This window comes from Tiliqua scincoides, chromosome 4 (genome assembly GCF_035046505.1).
Source record: "Tiliqua scincoides isolate rTilSci1 chromosome 4, rTilSci1.hap2, whole genome shotgun sequence".
In the NCBI taxonomy this organism is placed as follows: domain Eukaryota; kingdom Metazoa; phylum Chordata; class Lepidosauria; order Squamata; family Scincidae; genus Tiliqua; species Tiliqua scincoides.
Window position 1 is genome coordinate 210145662 of NC_089824.1, and position 21581 is coordinate 210167242.

The following is a 21581-nucleotide window of genomic DNA, read 5'->3' on the forward strand; positions in this document are numbered from 1 at the left end:
CTTTGATGACTTGCACTGAAGTGAATAATAATAATAATAATAATAATAATAATAATAATAATAATAATAATAATAATAATAATAATAATAAAACTTTATTTTTATCCCGTCCTTCTCCCCAAAGGGACCCAGGGCGGCTTACAACATATTAAAAAAAACAAACAAAAAACAACAGATTAAAACATAATTTAACAGATAAAAACATTAAAAACACATTAAGAGAAACCATAAAAACAATAATCAGATAAAAGTCAGAATAAAAGAGCATAAAACAGCAGTTCAAGGAGGAATCACGCCTGTAAGAAACTAAAAGATGTATAAAAGATGTTAAAAAGGCCATAGAGTCAGAAGGCTTGTGTAAACAACAAGGTCTTCAGGCCTCACCGAAAGGTCTCGAGGGAGGGAGCCATTCTCAAGTCAAGGGGAAGGGAGTTCCATAACGTTGGTGCCACTACTGAGAAGGCCCTATTTCTTGCTGCCGCCCCACGTACCAGGCAAGGATGCAGGATGAATCAGGCAAGGATGCATAGTCTGGACAGTAGCTGTTGACAGCCAGCCTCAAGCACACTTCCAAATGTTCATCAGTGGGGCTTACTGCCAGGAAAGTGTGGCCAGAATGGCAGCCTAAGAGCCCAATCCTAGGCAGGCCTACTCAGAAGTAAAGCCCATTCTAGTCAATGGGCCTTACAGGAAAGTTCAGGCAGGGCTGCAGCTCTCGACCTTCCAGGCTCCCACCCGGCCTAGAACAGACCCAAACAGGAACCACATGAGTACCTCTGGAAAGCCCTGGGAAGGAGCGCCTGCCTGTCTGCTGTGCTGCTCGCGCACCTTTGGCCGGCGGAAGGAAGGAGGAGGAGGAGGGCCTAACTCCAGGGAGACAAAAGCCACCGGGGGGGGCCTTCACCCGAGCCACAGGGGAAGCAGGTCACAGGCCGCTGCGACACAGAACTAGGGGAGGAGAGGGGAGGGGGCCGGCCGGCCGCGTGCGCACAGCCCAGGGCACACAACGATCCGGTGACTAGGCCGCTGTGGGGAAGGGGAGCGCTGAGGCGCTCCTCGATCGCCCTCGAAGCGGCCCCGGGAACGAGCCTCGTGAAGGGGGGAGAAGGAACCGCCCCGCGCCAGCGCTTCTCCCCCCAGCCCCACTCAGAGGGACAAGCCCGCTCAGCCGCGCTCCCCGAAGCAGCGGAAGGACAGCGCTGCTCCACCCAAGCCGCCGAGGGGGCGTGCGCAGCAGCGGGAAGGCGGCACGCGGCGCGCTCGGGCCTGCTGGGGAGGCCCCTGCTCGGGCCGTGCTGACCGCTGCTGCGCACGCCCACAGGTGGCCTGTATAGTTTTAAGAGTTAATTGCTTTATAACTGCTGGGTTATTTTTCTCTTCTACCTCCTACTACTTTGCTTCCCGCTGGTGACTTCAATTTGATTTTTTTTATGGTTTATTTTTTTCTTTTTGTGTTATTTTGCATGTTGTTTCCATCCTTATACTTTTATCAATCAACTTGATAAATAGCTAAGGAACCAGCCAAGGAAATGCATGATCAGGATAAAAGGGGAATGTGTCAAACTGTCAACAGCCAGGCTTTCACGTATAACAGAAAAGACTAAACCAATGGTTCTCAAACTTCCCGATAGTTTTACTCCAGGGTAAGTCTTTGAGAGGGGAGGGGAACAAGGCCAGCAATATGATCCCCAGGATTGTGTCGCGGCCTCCGTTAGCGATGAGATCTCAGGGTTCGTGTCACTGCTCTTGCCCCTCCCCTCCCCCTTAAAGGGACAGGGGACCCTTTACATAAACTGGCAGGTCACGGAATGAACATGGGGGGAGATCAGTGGCAACAACAGTAGCCTCCCTGGTAGAATGGTAAGCTCCACTAGGGAGGTTGTTTGCAGTGCCCAGCAGTCTTGTGTTCAGAGTCCACTGCTCTAAGGTGACAGGGCTGGGAAGGACATTGGCCTAAGACAGGGGTGTCCAAAGTTTTCAGCAGGAGGGCCACATCATCTCTCTGACACTGTGTTGGGGGCCGGGGGAAAAGAATTAATTTACATTTAAAATTTGAATAAATTTACATAAGTTTACATAAATTAATATACTAGAGGGGGAACTTATATGAATGAATGAAGGTCTTGCAATAGCTCAAGGCCTATAAAAGGCCTTGCATAAAGCAAGGCTGGCCTTTTCTTTGCTGCCGCTACTGCATGGATGGCAAAGAAAACACTGTTCTATTTTTGATGTAATTCCTGGATATCCCATGTTACTTTTACAGACAATCACACACATTACATTTACTTACCTCCAAGATTTGACACCCGGAAGGCTTCTTGGTTCTTTGGCGTTTTAGAGCGGTTCTGACTTCGCTGTTTACCTCCTGCTGAACGGATGCTACGGAGATGCACCTCCGTAGCTTTGAAGAAGGCTACAGTGAAAGGCTGCTTGTTCTGTGGACCATGCCTTCCAATAAGACCAGCTAACTTGGGATTGATGCTTTGTCCTGGGCGGGAGGGGGGTGGAGAAGAGAAAAACCATGTCAGTTCCAAAAAGGAATTTTATCTACTTTCCATGAGCACCAGGAATAGCCAGAGGAAGACAGACTGGTCTGTAACTAACATGCAGAATTCCCATATATGTACAAAGATAACTGAGAAGCAAGGCCTTGAAATTAATGGACTTTTCCTTGCAAGAATGGCTCAACCCAGCAAATTTAATTTTACTTCTTGGTGGGTTACTGCTGAAGCAAATGCTTCCGCTGAAAGTTACGCCATGCTAGGTCAGCTTTAATATTAGATTTCCTTGCATTCTTTAGAGGGGTTTCTTTGAGTTCACCAATCTATAATTTGATGTGATCCTGTAAAAAAGAATCATAAAACCAAGCCCAGAGGATCACTAAATTCTCATTGGAAGGTTAATAGCTCAAAATAAAAATGCCGTGTCTTAAAAAAAGATTGATGTAGTTCCAAATTGATTGCATTTGACGGTTTGCAATGGCTTCAGTCTTCTGGGAGATCTTGCTTATTGATGCCATCTTTCACTGCCAATAGCCACAAACCGAACCTGGGAATGGTGTAATCAATTCAGTCAGGGTTGTGACATACCCCAACCTATACCTGGATTTGCTCACTAAACCAGGGTCTCTGGGGTAGTTGCTTGATCTGCATGTTGGAGCGGCAGCAGGAATGAGGACCTGGTATGGGAAAAAGCCTGAAGGGCAGCAGGCTACCAATACTGTTCTATGAACTACTAAGTAAAAGTAGGACAGAGTATAGTATATCCCTGCTAACTGGGTAAGAGGCATTTTTTCAAGTGGGTGCTCCTCTTTTTAGCAGGGGGAGAGTAACTGGCCCACCTCACCCCAGCAGTGTCTTTTCTAGTGGCTGTCTGCTGGTGTTCTTTTGTATCTTTTTATATTGTGAGCCCTTTTGAGACAGGGAGCCATTAGTCATTTGATTTTTCTCTGTAAACCGCTTTCTGAACTTTCAGTTGAAAAGCAGAAGAAGAAGAAGAAGAAGAAATGGCACGCCCTTGTTCCCTTCTGTGCCCAAGGAAGGTCACAGTAGCTCACTAAGGGCCAAATCCTATCCAGTTTTCCAGAGCCGGTGCAGCCATGCCAATCTTGTGATGGGGAGGCAGTCTCAGAGGCCTCCTCAACATATGGGAACATTTGTTCCCTTATCTTGGGGCTGCATTGCGGCGGCACCGGTGCTGGAAAGTTGGATAGGATTGAGCCCTAAGTGGGATACCATATTTAAAGCACCATTAGACAAAGACAGCAGGACCTCACGAAGCTGTGAGGGCACAAGATTTAGAATGGGGTCTCATCACTGAAGGGAGGAAAGGTTTAACCTTTCCTCTCACATCACTGATCAAGCTGGTATTTCTCCACAGAGGGGGGAAAAGGAAGAGTGTGACTATGCTTATAACATTTTGGTTACTCAAGACTAAACAAATGATGCTTACAGCCTTCATTTCAAATGGAAAGAAGGAACCCTGCTCTCAAATGGCTGCCTTCAGTCTTTAAGCATATATTCCTACATACAGTTACTTAAGAGTAAGCTTCATTGAATCCCAGAACACTCAATGGGACTTACTTCCAAGTAAATGTGCAGCGATTTGGGCTGCAGACTAACTTTTCTTTACTCTCCCCTGTAATGAGACAAGCAGGATGTGAAGCAATACACACAAAACTGAGTAAACTCCCTACAGTCAGCCCTTGCTCCAATATACTGCCAGGGAAGAAAGCATTAGTGGGCTTAGAAGATAACAGAGTGCCTGAGGCTAATGAATTACTACAGCCTCTCTCTTCATTGCTTCACTTTATCCAAACTTTCTAAGAGTAAACAAATAATTTTTTTAAAAAAATTCCCTTTTCCTTGCTATCATTACTTGGTCCAGCTGGCATTATTACAAAGGAACAGAACTTGCTATTAAATATGAACTCATCTCTTTCAAATCATTTCAAACAACACTTCAAAAACAACCCTGACTAAGTTGACCCAGGTCTCCATGGGGGCAACTGGGATGGATACCAAGGACTGTGCCAAAGTCATCTCCCTGGCTGACACTACCACCCTCCAGTGACCCTTCCTTAGTCTTCTGATTTATTCCCTCTAATCTTACAGAAGAGGACAGTCAGTTTCAGGTAATTACATTATTGCCCCCCACCCACCCACATGGAGGGCTGACATGGATATTTGCTGATGCTGCCATTTTTGGAAGCTTACCATCTACGCTCTCCACTGATAACTGCAAGCCAAGATTATGCTGTGGATTTACTACCCAGTGGTTACTCGTTGCTGTGATATCAAACGCCAGCCAACCTTCTTCTGCAGCCCAAATTGTTCGAGTGTCGAGCAAGAACAAATCCGAATCCCTAGAGAGAGATTAAAAAATAAAAAGGAGGTAAGGAGAAGAGCTCTCAAAATTTTCATAGAAAATTAAAGAACTGCCTCTGAAATGCAAACTGATGCTTCAAAGACAGGCATTGGTAGATTACCTGGGATCTCCTTGTTTTTTACTCTGAGGTTCGCCAGTCGCAGCCAGGGGCAAGACAGTGAGTCTGGGAGCCAACTGCCTACTACATCCCATAAGCCAGACACTAGGATGACTTGTATGAGCAAATACAAATGCTGCTACAAATAAGGAATTCTTACATCCTAATCGGGGAGGGAGTGCTTCTTATTACCATTATTAGAGTCAAAAAACCTTGCTGATCCATGATACTTGATTGGGGGGGGGAAAGCGCGTTTGTGAGGACTCAGGAGTAGGCAGTGCTGACAGTGCTGCACCATCCCCGAATCCACACCAAAGGCCGCCAGCACTGATTAGTTTAGCACTGGTGTGGAGGCAGGGTGAAATATAGGCAGGAAGGGGGTGTAATGGGGCGTGAGAGAGAAAAACAGGGGTGGATCAGGCCCAGAAGGGGGATCAGCACCATATTCTAACCTCCTGCCTGGGCCTGGAAGCACTACATAGGGCTTCTCGTAATTGTGCCAGTGATTTTGCTTTTAGCAAATCCAAGTAGCCCCATTGGGCAGGCTGGAGCACAACATGGAGTATGGGAACAAATGTTCCCTTAACCCAGTGGTTCTCGAACTTTTCTGGCTCGCACCTCCCCTGATCCTTGTAGCCATTGGCCACAGCTCCCCATTACAACACCTCACCTCAGTTATCCCCAAAATGGGGATAAAGGTGCTATAATTATACACTAGGAACAAAGCTGCCAGCACTCTGAGGCTGTAATCCTAACCACACTTACCTGAGAGTAAGCCCCACTGAACACAATAGGACTTACTTCTGAGTAGACCTGGTTAGGATTGTGTCCTGAGTTTGTCAGCAGCACACCTGGAGGGTTTTGGAAAGGGAGGGGGGAAGTGATGAATTTGCTGGGAGAGGGGAAGACTTTGTTTTGTGTGTATCTGCTAATTGCAAACTGAGACCCAGAGACTGTTTGGGGCTTACTCCCAGGAAAGTGTGGAAAGGATTGCAGCCACACCCAGCAAGATTACAATTCACCCCAAAGTAGATGGGGGCTGCTCACACACCCAACATGCAGATGCCACCCCTGTTCCCCCAGGCAAGACGGAGGGATGCAGGCTGGAGCATTTGGACATGAAGAGCAGGCTGGGCTCCCCAAGTGGAGGGCTTACTCTTCCCTCCCGCTTTGAAGCCTGCCAGGAGCGTGCCCTGTGCTGATGAGATGCAGCACCTCCACAGTCTTCACTCCTCCGGCCTTGACCAATCCCAGGATGCCCAGAGCGAGGGGCACACTGGGAAATGTAGTCCTTGGGGCAAGGTTGCACATGGAGAAAGCTCCGTGATGAGATGCGGCACCTCTGCCTGCCTGCCTAGCCAGCCTTCTCTCCCACCTCCCCCCACCATGTTTCACATGCCCTCCCAGCACATGGAGCTGAGCAGAGCAGAGCAGCCTCTCTCCCCGAGATGCCTGGCGACGCCCCTGGAGGCCAGCCACGCCTCACTAGGGAGCCGGGGCGCACAGATTGAATACCTCAGCCTTAACCCAAGGAGACCCCAGCCTTCTTAGTTCCAGTGCTGGATGCAGCATATGCCGTGTGGTTCTTCTGTGCACATCTCTGGTTAGCCTGGAGGGTTTTCTGAGGTTGCAGAGGCCACGCACAACTGTCCATGGCCACTGCGGGCCTCAGAATGCTAAAAAATGCAATCACTCAATCAAAGCTACTTCTGGTTTCATTGTAAATCTGGAAGTGACTTTTTTCCCTCTTTTTCTGGCATTCCGAGGCCTATGGTGGCTGTGGGCAGTCGTGCATGGCCTCTGCAGGCCTCAGAAATCCTCCAGGTCTGACCACAGCCCGGTTCCAGTTGGGGGTGGGGGTGGGTCTCAAAAACTGCAGATTTCAATACCCACAAGTCTTCCATATCCACATAGAAAGACTTGTGGGTATTTAAACCTGCAGTTTTTACCATATATGTTATATCCATATCCGTGTGGATAATGAGGGCCCCTGGTATACATATATTGGGATACAAATGTCCGGGACACAAAAAGAACCGACACAAACGTTCAACACTGGGTTGGACTTTTGATTTGACTGGGTTGCATTTGACTGGGTTGCATTTGACATTTTGATTTGAAATGGGTTGCATTTGACATTTTGATTTGACTGGGTTGCATTTGATTGGGACAAAGTTGTCCAGGTCGCAATGGTCCTGTCACTCAGAAGACCATGTCACTACTTTGCTGACCTGTTATCTTTATGAGGACAAAATTATTTTCCTGCTTTATTGCTCAACAGATTTTTCAGTTGAATATTTGTCCCACCTTTCCATCCAAGGAGCTAAGGGTGGTATATGTAGTTCAACTATCACCCCTTAACATACCACCATATGCTATAGGTAAGAGTCAGTGACTGGCCCAAAGTCACCCTCAACCTCATGGCTGAGTGGAGATTTAAGCAGAGGTCTCTCTCATCCTAGTCCAACTCTAACCAGCACCATCACAATGTTAATCTATGCATGAGCTGATTCTGCAGAAAATAAACTACCTGTAGACAGGCCCTCAGCAGGTGCCATGAATGGTATTTGGTCCACCATATGAAATGGGTTTGACATACATGTACTAGACTATCCTTTCCCCCCTTGTGAGAGAAACAAAGCTTCAAGGCTTTTCTATTGGTCTTTAGAAAGAAGACCACACAGCTTACTAGCCAGGTTCTTGAAACTGAATCTTATCCTAGGGCTTTAAGCTGTAACCAGAATATGACTGAGCCACTTCCACAGGAAATGAGGATGAAAAAGTAATGGCTCTCGGACTCACTTACTGCCATCTGATGTGGGATTTCCAGAGGTGAAAGGCTTTCATGCTGTCTTCGCTGTTTGACTCAACCATCTCCTTCACCCACAAACCACTACTCATGAAAGTTTTTTTAATGGGGGGAAAGAAAAGTAACCACTTCTTAAAAGTGCCAATTTTTATTATTGACCTTATTCAGAAGGAGTCAGCCTTTAAAAAAAAGTTCCCATGCTCACACAAATGCATGACGCATCCTATTGCCTGCCATGACTCACCCTGGAAATTGTATAATGCATTTGCTTTCCTGCAGTTAGTTACAATCCTGTGCAAACAGCAGGCCTGGAGGGGAAAACCCTCGGAAAAAGAGATCAAAGGGAGTCATTCTTCCCACACACATTTGGAACATTCCTGCTCTGGTGTCCAATAAGTTATTCTGCAGCATAATGGATTAGTGCTCCCTATTCTAGCCTCCAACAAGTGGCTTGCAAAACAGAACAGAGCTGGAAGAGAAGCATCCATGAACTTTGAGTCACAGGAGTCATTCCAAGCGATAACAAATCACTTGTCCTATCTCTTTTCAGTAAGAAAAATGGAGGGTCATTTATTAATAATTCATAGCCCAATGCTATGGAAATTCCCACTGATGTAGCCTCGCCACTGGAGTGTGGCTTCCATCCAGCAGGGAAAGGCATTCCCAGAGGTCTCTTCCAGGTAAGGTTAGATTGATTTCCTGCCCGGTGTAAGCCCTTGCTGCCCCACTGGATCTACTCAGACCTGTACTAGCGATTTAGCTGCTGCAAGTCCAAATGGATCTGGGAAGGTGGAACAAGGCTGGGAATGGAGATATGGACAGCGCTGCTGCCAACCCTTCCCAACCTGAGTCTACCCTCCTCTCTTCCCCAATTTCCACCCCATTCCTCCCCTCCTATCCCCATTCTGTTCCCCAGCTACCCCCACATTGACTTACCATTCTGGGAGATGTGGATAGGCTACTGGTGCAGGACCACAGCCGCTGCGGTGACAGCCAGCTGTATAAAAGTGCATGTTGCCTTTTGCGACAGCCGGAAAGGACCTTGCACCACCAGAACAGTAGTTCCAGTTGGGCAAGGCCCCTACAGGATTGGGCCACCAGTGTCATACATACTGATAACACAAGTCAACATAAAATAGCAGAGTCAACACCAAAGAGCAAGCCAACAGACAATTCTATAGAAGTTGTGTTTCGTCACAGAGAAAGGAAGCCATTCTGCCAACCTAGTTATAATGTTAAAAAAAGCTTTTGCATGCATGGAAAAGATGTCAGGGTTACCAGAGCTTTAATCAGACCATTAAGTATCCACTGCTGGAGCCCTATCATGATGAGTCATCCAGAGGCATCGGGTTTGAGCCCTCAACAAGGCTCATGGAATGGGAGGCTGTAGTTTCGACCATGCAGCTAAATGTGTTCGGTCTGGCCAGTCATCATATAATGCTGTTGTCTATGGAGTTCAACTGAGCCTCACCTGAGCAACAGAGCCACCCATCTGCCTGGTCTGTTACACCATGTCCTTGGCCTAAGCTTTTTGCCTGCTCCAAGAATCTCACTGCTCTTGACTTCCAGCTATATCAGTCAGTCCTCCTTGTCTTGCTCTGAACTTTGCTAATACTTGCCCAATACTTGGTCTGATCTTTTGAGACATTTCTCCTGTAAACTCAGGTCTATCACATCTTTTGTTCCAGTGAAGGCTACTCAGGTTCCCCACTAGCAGTGATAGCAAGTGGTCCAAGTGTCAGCCCCACTACTACCATGTTTAATATTGACAGGCTCTCAGAAAATGTGACTTCCTTACTAGAGTCATGAAAAGTTTCTTCTTAAAGGTCCTTGCTCTTCTAGGTTTCTGAAGGGTCTGAAGAACCAGCACACAGTGTTCTCACCAGGTCTTTATGGAAGAAAACTTCCTTATCAACCAAGAATTTCTGAACAAAATACAGACATTACAGATTGTTCACACTGTGAACAAATGGTAATTGTATTGTTTAACGACAGGGGGCTACCAGCTGTTGGCAATAAGGTTATATTTATTATATTATATATAATAAAAAATTATTTTTTGTATTAAAAATAAAAATATTTTATTTGACCTCAATAAGATCTGAACATCTTCAGTGACAGGTGTAGTTTAGTGCAGAATCTGGCAGGGATATGGATGCATTAAAATTCAGTTTTCATTTAATTGATTGATTGATTGATTTGATTAAATAAACGCTTCCACTGTAGGAACCTAACCACACTACCCATTAAGAATTCAGTCCTCCTCCCTCTCCACTACCCTTTTCCTGAACTCAGCCTTATGTAAAGGCTAATGACCTTTAAAGAGGTAGCAACCCATTTGATGGAGAATGAATGATCTCTGCTGGTATCCAGGTTGTCTACTCTAGAAAGTAATGCAGTAAAAGGCTGAATGACACCTCTACTCATGTTTCTTTCTCATGAATTTTCAAGGGAACAGAAAATTTGAAAGTTCAAGGTATCATTGAAGTTCAAGGAATCACTGAAGTTCGAAACATGGCTTCTTCCATTATAGATCAAGCACCACAGACTACAATCTCATAAAAAGGATATTACAGTGAAGACCGTTCACACATGTCCAGACAGAAATCACAAGCAGTAAGAAACTAAGCAAACTACACACATGCATGAAATAAACCTAAACACAATTGTTCCAGACTCTAAGAAATGAATTTGGCATTAGCCCTTGCACGAGCCCTTGCTTTCCCCCCCACTAGCTCAGACTGCAGGCATGGGCATCTGTTACTCACCTCCCTGGGTGCTCCTGAAGGACTTGGTAAACACTGATCTGGAACGTTTCATTATCAAAGCGCTCTCTGATATAATCTTTGTAAATCCGAAACTCAGCAGCAGTCACTGCTTCACCCTCAGGGATTCTGGAGAGGTCAAACCGGAACTCACGATGATGGCTGCGCTGGTGATAGAACTCCCTGTCGTGCTCCACTGTAAAAGAAAGAGCAACCTATGAGCACTCATGCTTTAGATGCTCTGCAAAGTTATGGCAGGATGACTGCCTCCCAAGAACTGCACATGCACACTGTCCTCACTGTCAGGGAATATCCCTGCCAGTAGGCAGAAGAATATTGACACAAGCCCTTGGCTGTGTCTTCTGTCTGGTGGCCAAAATGGTAGAAGAGGAAAAAGTCAGAAGAAGCGTGCAAATTCTATTCTTCCCCCCCACCAACCCAGATCTTTTCAGTAGCAAGAGAGATCTCTACTCATGGTGCCTGTATACATATGCATACAAGTGGGGAATGACAACAAAAATGGTTCCCCCCCCCCCCCAATCTTCACCAGCTGAGCATTTCAGGTTACCAAGATGAGGATGATTGGCAGGAGAATCTTTTCTCAGGGTGGATATAGACAATGCACCAACCAGAGTCGATGATAAGCAGTTTCAGCCACAGATGCCACTTGTCATGTTTACGCACAGCTGGATCTAACAACATGCCCAGACTGTGAACCCGATCCTTAAAGGGGAGTCTAGCCTCATCAAACCCAGGCTGAACACCACCTCCAAGGTTGGGATAAACCACCTACCATCAGCATTTCCATCTTGCCTGGAATGCGTTTCACTTTGCCAGCCCTCATTCAGCTCATTCCTGGCTGCAGGCACATGGGAGTAACAATTACTAACTGATTTGGACAAACCTGTACTTTTCAATCATTTGTTATCAACTCAAGGAGCTATTGATGTGTCACTAGCAAAGCACTCTTGTGTGGAAGGCTAGCAGATAAACTGAAACTAGTGGAAAGGACAAAAACACAGACATGCTTAATACTGCTTTCTATTAGCAGATATCCTACAGCTAACTTCAGGAACTTCATAACTCATATACCATTGTTCCCAATGGTCCTATAGTATTTGAGTCATCAATAAGTGGTGGTAATCCTGAAAGGCACATTATGGTTTTTAGCAATACTCCTGATTCATCTGAAATTGGTTCCTTGGTTGTCTACTTATCTTCTGCAAAGAATACTGAGATGGAAAAAGCTGCTTTGATTTGATTCTCAAGAGTTACATGAGTCTATTGACTAAGTGCTATAGGATGTAAATATGAGATATATTACATAGGATGGATATATATATAGGCGTCCGGAGCTTAACAGCCTTCCCCCTAACAACAGACCGCATATATGATGGTGGTCAAAGCACAACAAAGAGGCTCTTAATGAGGCAGTCAGGACTCCCATAGCTTGCAGCAGAGCATCAGTTTACACAGTAAAGAGGCCCTTAATGCAAAGATAAGGCAATCTATCTCCAGTAGCCTATATACAGCTAGGTAGTTTCTTGCAGGGAGTGTCTGTTCACGCAACAAAGGCAATAGATTGGGCTGAATATTCAACTGAATCACATAACAACGGGGATTGGAGAATGCATCCCTGTCATTAAGTGGCACACACCTCTAACATAAGAACATAAGAATAGCCCCACTGGATCAGGCCATAGGCCCATCTAGTCCAGCTTCCTGTATCTCACAGCGGCCCACCAAATGCCCCAGGGAGCACACCAGATAACAAGAGACCTCATCCTGGTGCCCTCCCTTGCATCTGGCATTCTGACATAACCCATTTCTAAAATCAGGAGGTTGCGCATACACATCATGGCTTGTACCCCAGAATGGATTTTTCCTCCAGAAACTTGTCCAATCCCCTTTTAAAGGCGTCTAGGCCAGACGCCAGCACCACATCCAGTGGCAAGGAGTTCCACAGACCGACCACACGCTGAGTAAAGAAATATTTTCTTTTGTCTGTCCTAACCCGCCCAACACTCAATTTTAGTGGATGTCCCCTGGTTCTGGTATTATGTGAGAGTGTAAAGAGCATCTCCCTATCCACTCTGTCCATCCCCTGCATAATTTTGTATGTCTCAAACATAATTTTGTATGTCTCAAGCATAATTTTGTATGTCTCTGTGTGTGTGAGTGTGTGTGTGTGAGAAAGAGAGAGAGAGATGAGACATATATCTCAGATATATTACAAACACAATCCTTAAAGTTTGTTTCCCATGTATTGTTTCACAGACAATTCCACCTAGGCCACTCCCAAGAGCCTTCCATGTGGTACCCTCAAGTACAGTAAATATCAGATTTTCTCTCTTGCAATGACGTTTCTTTCCAAGGTGCAGATCAGTTTGCACACAAACATTTTTTAAAAAATTATAAATATTTCCATTCTGCCTTCCCACTGCAAAAAGCACCCTCCTCCCTGACAGCCAGCAACTAAAAAATAAAATGGAACAAGAAACAAATAACATGACGAGGCTGTTAGCAGCATAACACAATGTAGAGGAGTATTAACTTCCAATTTGACCATGTCAGATGCACAGCGATATGAGATGGCCAAGAGGTGCCCCTTCTCTACATAGATGTGCAAAATCAGATCAAAGGCAAAAGTGTCTTTACAGACACTTTTCACTTAGTATAGTTGTTACTCATTAGCTGTGGGGAAATCCAGATGTTCTTCCTTTGACTTATGCTTGATCACATTTTCACACTCTGACCACACTGCTGTGTCACTGGGAAAATACAGTTCTCACTCTAGACCAGGGGTGCCCAAACCCCGGCCCTGGGGCCACATGCGGCCCTCAAGGCCTCTCAATGCGGCCCTCAGGGAGCCCCCAGTCTCCAATGAGCCTCTGGCCCTCTGGAGACTTTCTGGAGCCTGCACTGGCCCGACCCAACTACTTTCAGTGTGAGGGCGACTGTTTGACCTCACACATGAGCTGTGGGATGAGAGCTTCCTCCACTGCTTGCTGTTTCACATCTGTGATGCAGTAGCAGCGGCAAAGGAAAGGCCAGCCTTGCTTTGTGCAAGGCCTTTTATAGGCCTTGAGCTATTGCAAGACCTTCATTCATTCATATCAGTTCCATCTCTAATAAATTCATTTATGTAAATTTATTCAAATTTTAAATGTAAATTAATTCTTTTTTCCTCCGGCCCCTGACACAGTGTCAGAGAGATGATGTGGCCCTCCTGCCAAAAACTTTGGACACCCCTGCTCTAGACCAGTGGTTCTCAAACTCTCTGGGAGAGTTTGAGAGCCACTAAGTACTTGCGTGGGTGGGGGGGAGGCAGCGGGGGTGGGGGGAAGGCAGCGGCGCAATGTGGAGCGAAAGTGGCGCACGACCGCTCTGCATTTACTTTCACTGCTGTGGGGAGCCCTGCTGCAGGTCGCGCCGGGCTCCCCGCAGCCTGGGGAGGCTGCAGGAGGCTTGGGTAAGCCTCCTCCCTGCCTCCAGGCTGCCCCCGCCCCTTAAGGGGCAGAGGCCAGGGCTCATAGGCCGGAGCGTCGCGGCGCCCCAGTTTGAAAAGCCCTGCTCTAGACAATACCACAATTGCAACTGTGAGGGCTGCATGGAATATGATTGTGTGTCACTGTTGCCAGTTGGGTTGTGTCTCTGCATCCTCTGCAATGACTCCATTCCCTGTGCCATTACCTGGATACTTTTAGAGTGTAATGTTATCGTTTGAAGTCACAAAGAAGGGTTGCACTCAAATAGGAGAAAGCACAAAAAAATTGGATGAAACAAGATGTGGACACAGCAGATCTGTGGGTTTATAATTCGGATTAGACCCAGCCACCGAGAAAGGAAAATACATATCTGATATTAAAGTCAAAAGAGGCATGATCCAGTTTCACCACTGGTGCAGCACTGAAACATGAAATATTACCAGACGGCTCAAAGACTTGTCCTTTCCCTGCTTCTTGGAGAATGAATAGCTAACACTGGGCAGACAGGCAGGGCTGATTGGGGATAAGGAAGATGGGTTCAGATTCCCTCATAAGATTTCCTCCTAATAGACCATCATGATGCCTGCACTCATCCCCGGGACAGGAAGAGACAGGGCTGTGTCGAGCCCTAGCAGAATCCTGCTACAATCAGGTTGAGAGTGGATCACACAAGTTGTGACCTCCTTACAGTAATCAGTCTGCTTAAGCAGCAACAAAGGTCAATGTAATCCACCCTCTACATGCATATTTATGGAGGAAGTGTGGATTTTAACCCACATGACAGGGAAGACAGTTACTACAAATTACATTAAGAGGAAGTACTGTATAAGGAAGTTATCTTGTATGTGCACCAGAACAACCATTTTAAAAATCATACAATCACTACCTATGCAAATTAAGTTGAGGGGGAGGCACATTTGGGGCCTGAGAACATTGTTCACTATGCGCACCCACCATGTTCTTCATGTGGCCCAGCTCATTCTGCCAAAGGAAGATATAAGTTCCCCCCATCAACTGTACCGTTTGCACCTTATGTGTCCATAGGAAAGCTTCTTATCCAGCTCATGCCAGCTTTCTCATCTCCTAAAGCCACTTCGTGGGCTGGGCTGGGAAACTTTATTAATCTCTTTGAGGATTAACTATGCTGCATAAGGTGGAAGCGCATTTTTATTAAAAGTAAACTGCCCTCACCGGTTTCCTCCCAACTAATCCCAGCAACCAACCAAAAAGCACACCACAGCTGACAAAACCTGCTTGTAGCCCAAAGCAGTGGGCCAATTTATATTAAATTAGAGGGTCACTTGCAAGGGAGAAAGAAAGAAGTTTCTTTATCTACACCAGGGGTGTCCAAACTTTTTGGCAGAAGGGCCACATCATCTCTCTGACACTGTGTCAGGGGCCAGGAATAAAAAAGAATTAACTTACATTTCAAATTTGAATAAACTTACATACATTTACATAAATTAATATATTAGAGATGGAACTTATATGAATGAATAAAGGTCTTGCAATAGCTCAAGGCCTATAAAAGGCCCTATACAAAGCAAGACCAGCCTTTCCTTCACTGCCTCTGCTGCATAACAGATATGAAACAGAAAGCAGTGGAGGAAGCCCTCGTCCCACAGCTCATGAGAGAGGTCAAACAGTTGCTCTCACATTGAGAACAGTTGCATCGGGCTAGCACGGGCTCCAGCAAGTCTCCAGAGGGCTAGAGGCCCATTGGAGACTGGGGGCTACCCGCGGGCCAGATTGGGAGCCCTTGAGGGCTGCAAGTGGCTCCTGGGCCGGAGTTTGGGCACCCCTGATCTACAACAAAAGACGTTTTTTTCCCATAAAGCTAAGAATGTAAGAAAGCCGTGCTGGATCAGACCAAAGAACCTTAGTTCAACATCTTGTTTCTCACAGTGGCCAACCACTTATGTCTGGGAAGCCCACAAGTGGAAGAAAAAGGTATAATTCATTCCTGGTTCATCACCGACAGTTCAGACCTCATCAATGTACCTGTGAGGTTGAGATTTTTTTTTTTTTGCCCCAATGTAGATCGCTTTACATATACAGTAGAACCTCTTTAAGATGACCACCCAAGGGGCTGGAGGAAATTGGTCAACATAGGGAGGTGGTCAACATACTGCAAAAAAGGCATTTAAATATTATCATGTTTAGCTCCCAGAACAACAAATGCAAGGCCAAGTTAATATTTAGATTGGATTTTTTAAAAGTTTTATTGCAAATATCAATGAGAATTGATCCGCTTGTGATGCTTACTATTTATATCATCTATATCTATATCAAGAGACAAAAAATGAACAGCCCACAATCAGTGTTTAAAAAAAACCCTGAAAATTCATAAGCTTAAAAAAAATTTTCAAGATGGGGCAAACCAGACAAAACACAGGCCCACAGTATCGCCTTCAGTGGGCAACTGAAGGGTAAATTAATACTCTGTGCAATGGTCGAAGTGGTCAAGATACAATTTACGGAGGTGGTCAATATAGAGAGGTTGATCTCCCATAGTGTACAGGTGCAGCCTATTCATCCACCACGTTAGTTCCTTTCAGTGACTCAGCGTGATTAACAAAAAACATGTTGTGTTAAATTCCATAGAGTTATGCAAATACAGTGCAGCCTGACATGGATGGAAGGAAACTAAGGCAGCTGTTATCAATCTCCTCCCCTCTGTACTCAGCCCTCCCCATTGCCAGCTGTCCCGCTGAGTTTTTAAGAGTTCAGACCTATGCATTTCTACTCAGAAGTAAGCCCCATTGACTACAATGGGAAAGTGTGGAGAGGATTGTAGGCTAAATCGAATGCTTTGTTTGCTGGGAAGGCTTGCAGCTGGAGCAGGAGAGCCTGCAGCACCTGGGGGGGATGAATTTGGCAAACACTCCCTGGGTTTTTTTTTAAAGCAATCTCCTCTCCTCCCCTTCCTGCCTCCCCCTCCTGAGCCATCCCCGTTGCCAGCTGTCCCACTGAGCTTTTAAGAGTCCAGCCCTATGCGTTTCTACTCAGAAGTAAGCCCCATTCCAGTCAATGGGGCTTACTCCCAGGAAAGTGTGGAGAGGATTGAAGGCTAAATCACATGCTTTGCTTACTGGGAAGGCTTGCTTGTGTCGCTGACAGCCTGCACCATCTCAGTGGGGGGGGGGGGGGTTGCTTGCGTTGGTGATTGCCTGCACCATGGGGGGGAGAATTCAGCAAACACTCCCGGGGTTTTTTAAAGCAATCCCCTCTGTTGCTACCACACCTGCCCCTGTGTGTGTGTGAGTGAGAGAGAGAGTGAGCTCCACATTGCTGCACGTGTTCTGGCTACAGAGGTTTTCCTCCCCCCCTTCCCCTCTTCAGCCTCTTTGCTGGCTCAGGGGCTCCAGGAATGTTACCGTTCCTTGCAAGGGGAACCTCTTCCAGGGCTATTTCCCTGCCTTGGCAAGGCAGAGCCTTTTTGCAATGTTTTGGGCTGCCTGGAAATGGATTGAGATGCCAGTGCAGGGCAAAGGAGGCAAAGGTGTCTGTGACTTTCAGTACCCCCACCCCATTGGCATTGAGACAAATCTGCAGATAAAAAGTTCATGGATAAAAAGGCTGCACCTGTATATGCAGTGTCTTCCATACTGTGAAAATTAGGTCAACTTAAGGAGGTGGTCATTATAGAGAGGTGGTCAACTTTGGAACCTAAATCAACAAAATCAACCTAATTCTACTGAATTGCATTTGACATTTGGTTGACTGTTTACCCAATTTGGAGAGGTTCTTCTGGAACACTTAATTTCCACTGAATAGCTTGGTGTTATTTGCAAACATGGCCACTTCACTGTTTAACCCTAATTCTAAATCATTTATGAAAAAGTTTAAAAGCATCTATCCCAATACAGATCCTTGAGGGATCCCACTTTCCTCCACTGTGAAAACTGACAAATTTATTCCCATTTTGTGCTTCCAGTTCTATTCTTTATTACCAATCCATAAAAGGGTCAATCCTCTTGTTTCTTGATTGCTAAGTTTACTCAGGAACCTTTTGGGAGAGACTTAGTCAAAAGTTTTTTGAAAGTTCTGCTCAGGATCAACTCTAGAAGGTTAGTGAAGCAGGACTTCTGCAGAAACCATGCTAACTATCTTTCAGGAAGTCTTATTCTTCTACATGCTTAATATTTTTTATCTTTAATTATGCTTTTCAGAGGTTTATCTGGAAAAGAAGTTAAACTAGCTGGGCTGTAATTTCCTGGAACCTTTTTTTTTTTTCAAATATCAGTGTAATTTCCACTACCTTCTATTCCTCTGCAACAGAGGATGATTTAAAGGACAAGATATATATTTTTGTTTAAGACTGACAATTTCACATCTTCGAGAACTCTTAGGTGACATCTGAACCCAGTAAATTGTTAACTGTAAATCTGTCAATACACTCTAGAACAGGGGTATCAAACATAAGGCCCAGGGGCCGGATGTGACCCTCAGGCTCTCAGCTGCTGAGGTGTTACTGCTATAAGGGCAGCCCACATGAAAATTGGGCTCTCCCATATCTTGAAATATGATCAAGATTTGTGTATTTTCTCTTCTGTCATTTGCAGCTAATGAGATCCTAAGTGAGAAGTTCTTATTTTTGGTTATGACCTGTAATGACATCATTTCCTGCCTAATGACATCACTTCCAGCCCTCAGCAGGCACCATGAATGCTGTTTTGGCCCTCGGTATGAAATGTTTGACACCCCTGCTCTAGAATCTTGTCCCTTGTCACTTCTATTTGACTCAGTTTTTTCACATTCCTGTATTAGTCTTTTGTGGTTTATAAGCAGAAATGTCCATTTTCAAAAAGTTTCCTTATGCAGTCATCCAGAAGCAAAGTTTTGCCAGAGAAGACTAGGCAGGTGGCTATTTACAAACCTTCCTTAGGACTACAAGAACACAAGCAAATTGTTATTCTTGTCAAGCCCATTTTCAAACATGTCACAACTAGTGCTGTAGTTGTTTATTAAGTCTGCAAAACTGCCAGGTGGAGCTACCAAATTAGGGCTCCCAGCAGTCAGACACCTCCTGCATCACCAGCACTCTCCTCCCACTACAAACCTGGCAGACTGAGCTCTTTGTGGTTCATCTAGGCTGCAGTACCAGCTCAGACAAGTATTGAATCAGCTGACCTCAGGCCCAATCCCTGTTCACCAACCAGGCCCCCTAAAACTGAAAAGTCTCAGCCATTTGTTCCTTGGGCAAGGAGACTGCCTGCCTAAACTGCTTTCTCTGCTCATCAATTGCTAATCAAGGACTCAACTGCTGCCTGGTTTCAACTATGCACCTGCTTCTGGTTTCCCTGACCCTCAACTGCTTCCTTGGAACACAGGCTCAGGCAAAAGAAATGTAAAAAGACAATACAGAGGGCCAGTGGTTCTCAAAGTGTAGGTCAATGGCCCACCAGCGGATCACCAAACAATTTTTTGTGACTCATGAAACTGGCAGGGTAGGTTAGGCTATGCGCATCAAGGGTTAAACAACCTGCTGGGAGGGCACTGCTGCCCAATCATCATTAAAGCCACAGAGGCCTTGAGTGGCTGGCAAAAAAATTTTTAGATGGGTCCTGATGCTACAAAGTTTAAGAGCCACTGTAGTAGACAAAGAAAGACTTTGAAGAGTAAAAGTAAGGGAATAAAAGCTTTTTTTCAAATATAGAAGCAAGAAAGCTGCTAGAGAAGCAGTTGGCCTGTTAGATGGCGCGGGGAGTTAGGGAAGGGGGAGATAGGGAAAGTGGAGACTGGGAGATTGCATAAAAATTAAATAAGTTGCATGTGTCTTCATCCTTGTGTGCTCACTGAGGCATCTGGTGAGTCACTGTGAGATACACAGGAAGCTTGACCAGATGTATCTTTGGCTTGGCCCAGCAAGACTCTTCTTATGTTCTTATGAACTTGGCCAGTTCCATTCCCTATCTTACAGTATTAAAACTTGACAGCCTGGAGCCTGACTCTTGCTAAGGTTTAACAAGATGGGATTCCATTATTAAAAATGGCAGGAACCTAGCGTGATGAAGACTTGACTATGTAGCCAATCTAGAAAGGGATAATTCTCAGCATTCTGTTTTCCATCAAGAATCTGTCATTAATCGTTACTTCCCTGATACACAATAAAAAGGTATACTGAGGCATCACTGAGGTCAGATCCTACTGATTTATCAATAATGAGGATCTAAGTGGATATGTAAAACCACAAAAGAGACACAAGGAAAAGGTCAGACTATTGTAAAAATTTTAAAATGAAATGACTTTGGGAGTAATCAGGCAAGTTTCAACATGGTCGAAAAAGAAGTCAGAAGCTGTTTGAATGCAGAAGTTAACTTTCCAAACTCTTTAGCTTTGTGGAAGAACAGCACATGGAAAATGTGCCCAAATAAAGCATCACAAAAGACTATTACAACTAAGTTTTATTGGGTTCCCCCCCCCCCTTTTAGTTCCCCTTGCTCCCTGGACATATTTATTGACCCAGAAGTAACAAATCCTTTCTGAACTAATTTATGAGAAAAACGGACCCTCAATCAACATCTGTTAGGTGACTGTAGTAAATCCTATAGTATAATTAAGGTTGTTTAAAAAAAACAAAAACACTATGCTAAAGAAATAACATGGATCCAACTTGGGACTTGTAAATGCAAGTGGAGAATGAAACTCTGCCCTCAAGCCCTATTGCTTTGCCCTAGCTTTTGAATTGAGAAGAAAATCAGGTATGTGGTCTTTCCTGTGAATAATCCTCAGTGGTTCCAGCGTGGCTCAGTCATTGCATGTAGAAAGCTCCTCCTCTTGGCAGAAGGCAAGGCCACAAGACCTGAACACCACCAAGGGGGAGCCTCTCCTTTGATCCCCCAGACTCAGCTGAGGATCTGGAGCCCCTCTTGCAGCAACAGTCAGCAGATCAGGAAAGACCTGAAAAGATCAGGTCAAAGCAGTAAGGTCTCCCAATCAAACAGCCCCAAGATCTGAACACTTTGATTGGACCAGGGCAGATAGACTGAGCCACCCTGAAATCACTGAGAAAGGGAATTCACAGTTAAGGTCACATCTCCCCATTTTCCAGTGGTTCTAGGGTGGCTCAGGCTTGGCTTGAGAGATATATTCAAGCAGCACACCCCTAAGAGCTGAAATTACATTGTCATCCCCTGTACCGCATGCTGTAGCACCTGTCTGCCAAAGACCACATAGGTGGATGGGAAGTTCTATAGTGCTTTGTGAAACGGCATGCGGAAATCCAGGTAGCCAAGACTCGAGGACAGGGCAGATTCTATAGGCTGCAGAGGCCACTGCCCCCTCTGTGAATGAGTAAAAAAAACCCAATGGGCTACTTTCCCTAAGGCTTCATGTGCCAAAACCACTTGAATTTCACTGGAGCTGAGGTAGCAAGGCAGGGTCAGTCTTGGAGAGTAAAGAAGAGCTCCTTCCCTTGGTGGTCTTTGGATCATGTGACCTTGCCTGTCACCAAGAGCTGAAGGTTGCCATATACAAAGGCTGCGCCACCCAGAAGCCACTGGTCCCCATAAGGAGAAAAGGTGGGGTACAAA

At 45.4% G+C, this 21581-nt stretch overlaps 1 protein-coding gene across 1 annotated transcript in view; it reads right to left on the reverse strand.

Annotated features, from left to right (window-relative positions):
* Positions 1–21581, reverse strand: part of BMP7 (bone morphogenetic protein 7) — an 88406-nt gene that overhangs the window by 5080 nt on the left and 61745 nt on the right. The window contains exons 2-4 of the mRNA XM_066624095.1: positions 10562–10754; positions 4716–4864; positions 2291–2488 (exon numbers count right to left, since the gene is read on the reverse strand). Of these exons, the coding sequence (XP_066480192.1) occupies positions 2291–2488; positions 4716–4864; positions 10562–10754 (540 nt within the window). The remainder of the gene's footprint in view (positions 1–2290; positions 2489–4715; positions 4865–10561; positions 10755–21581) is intronic.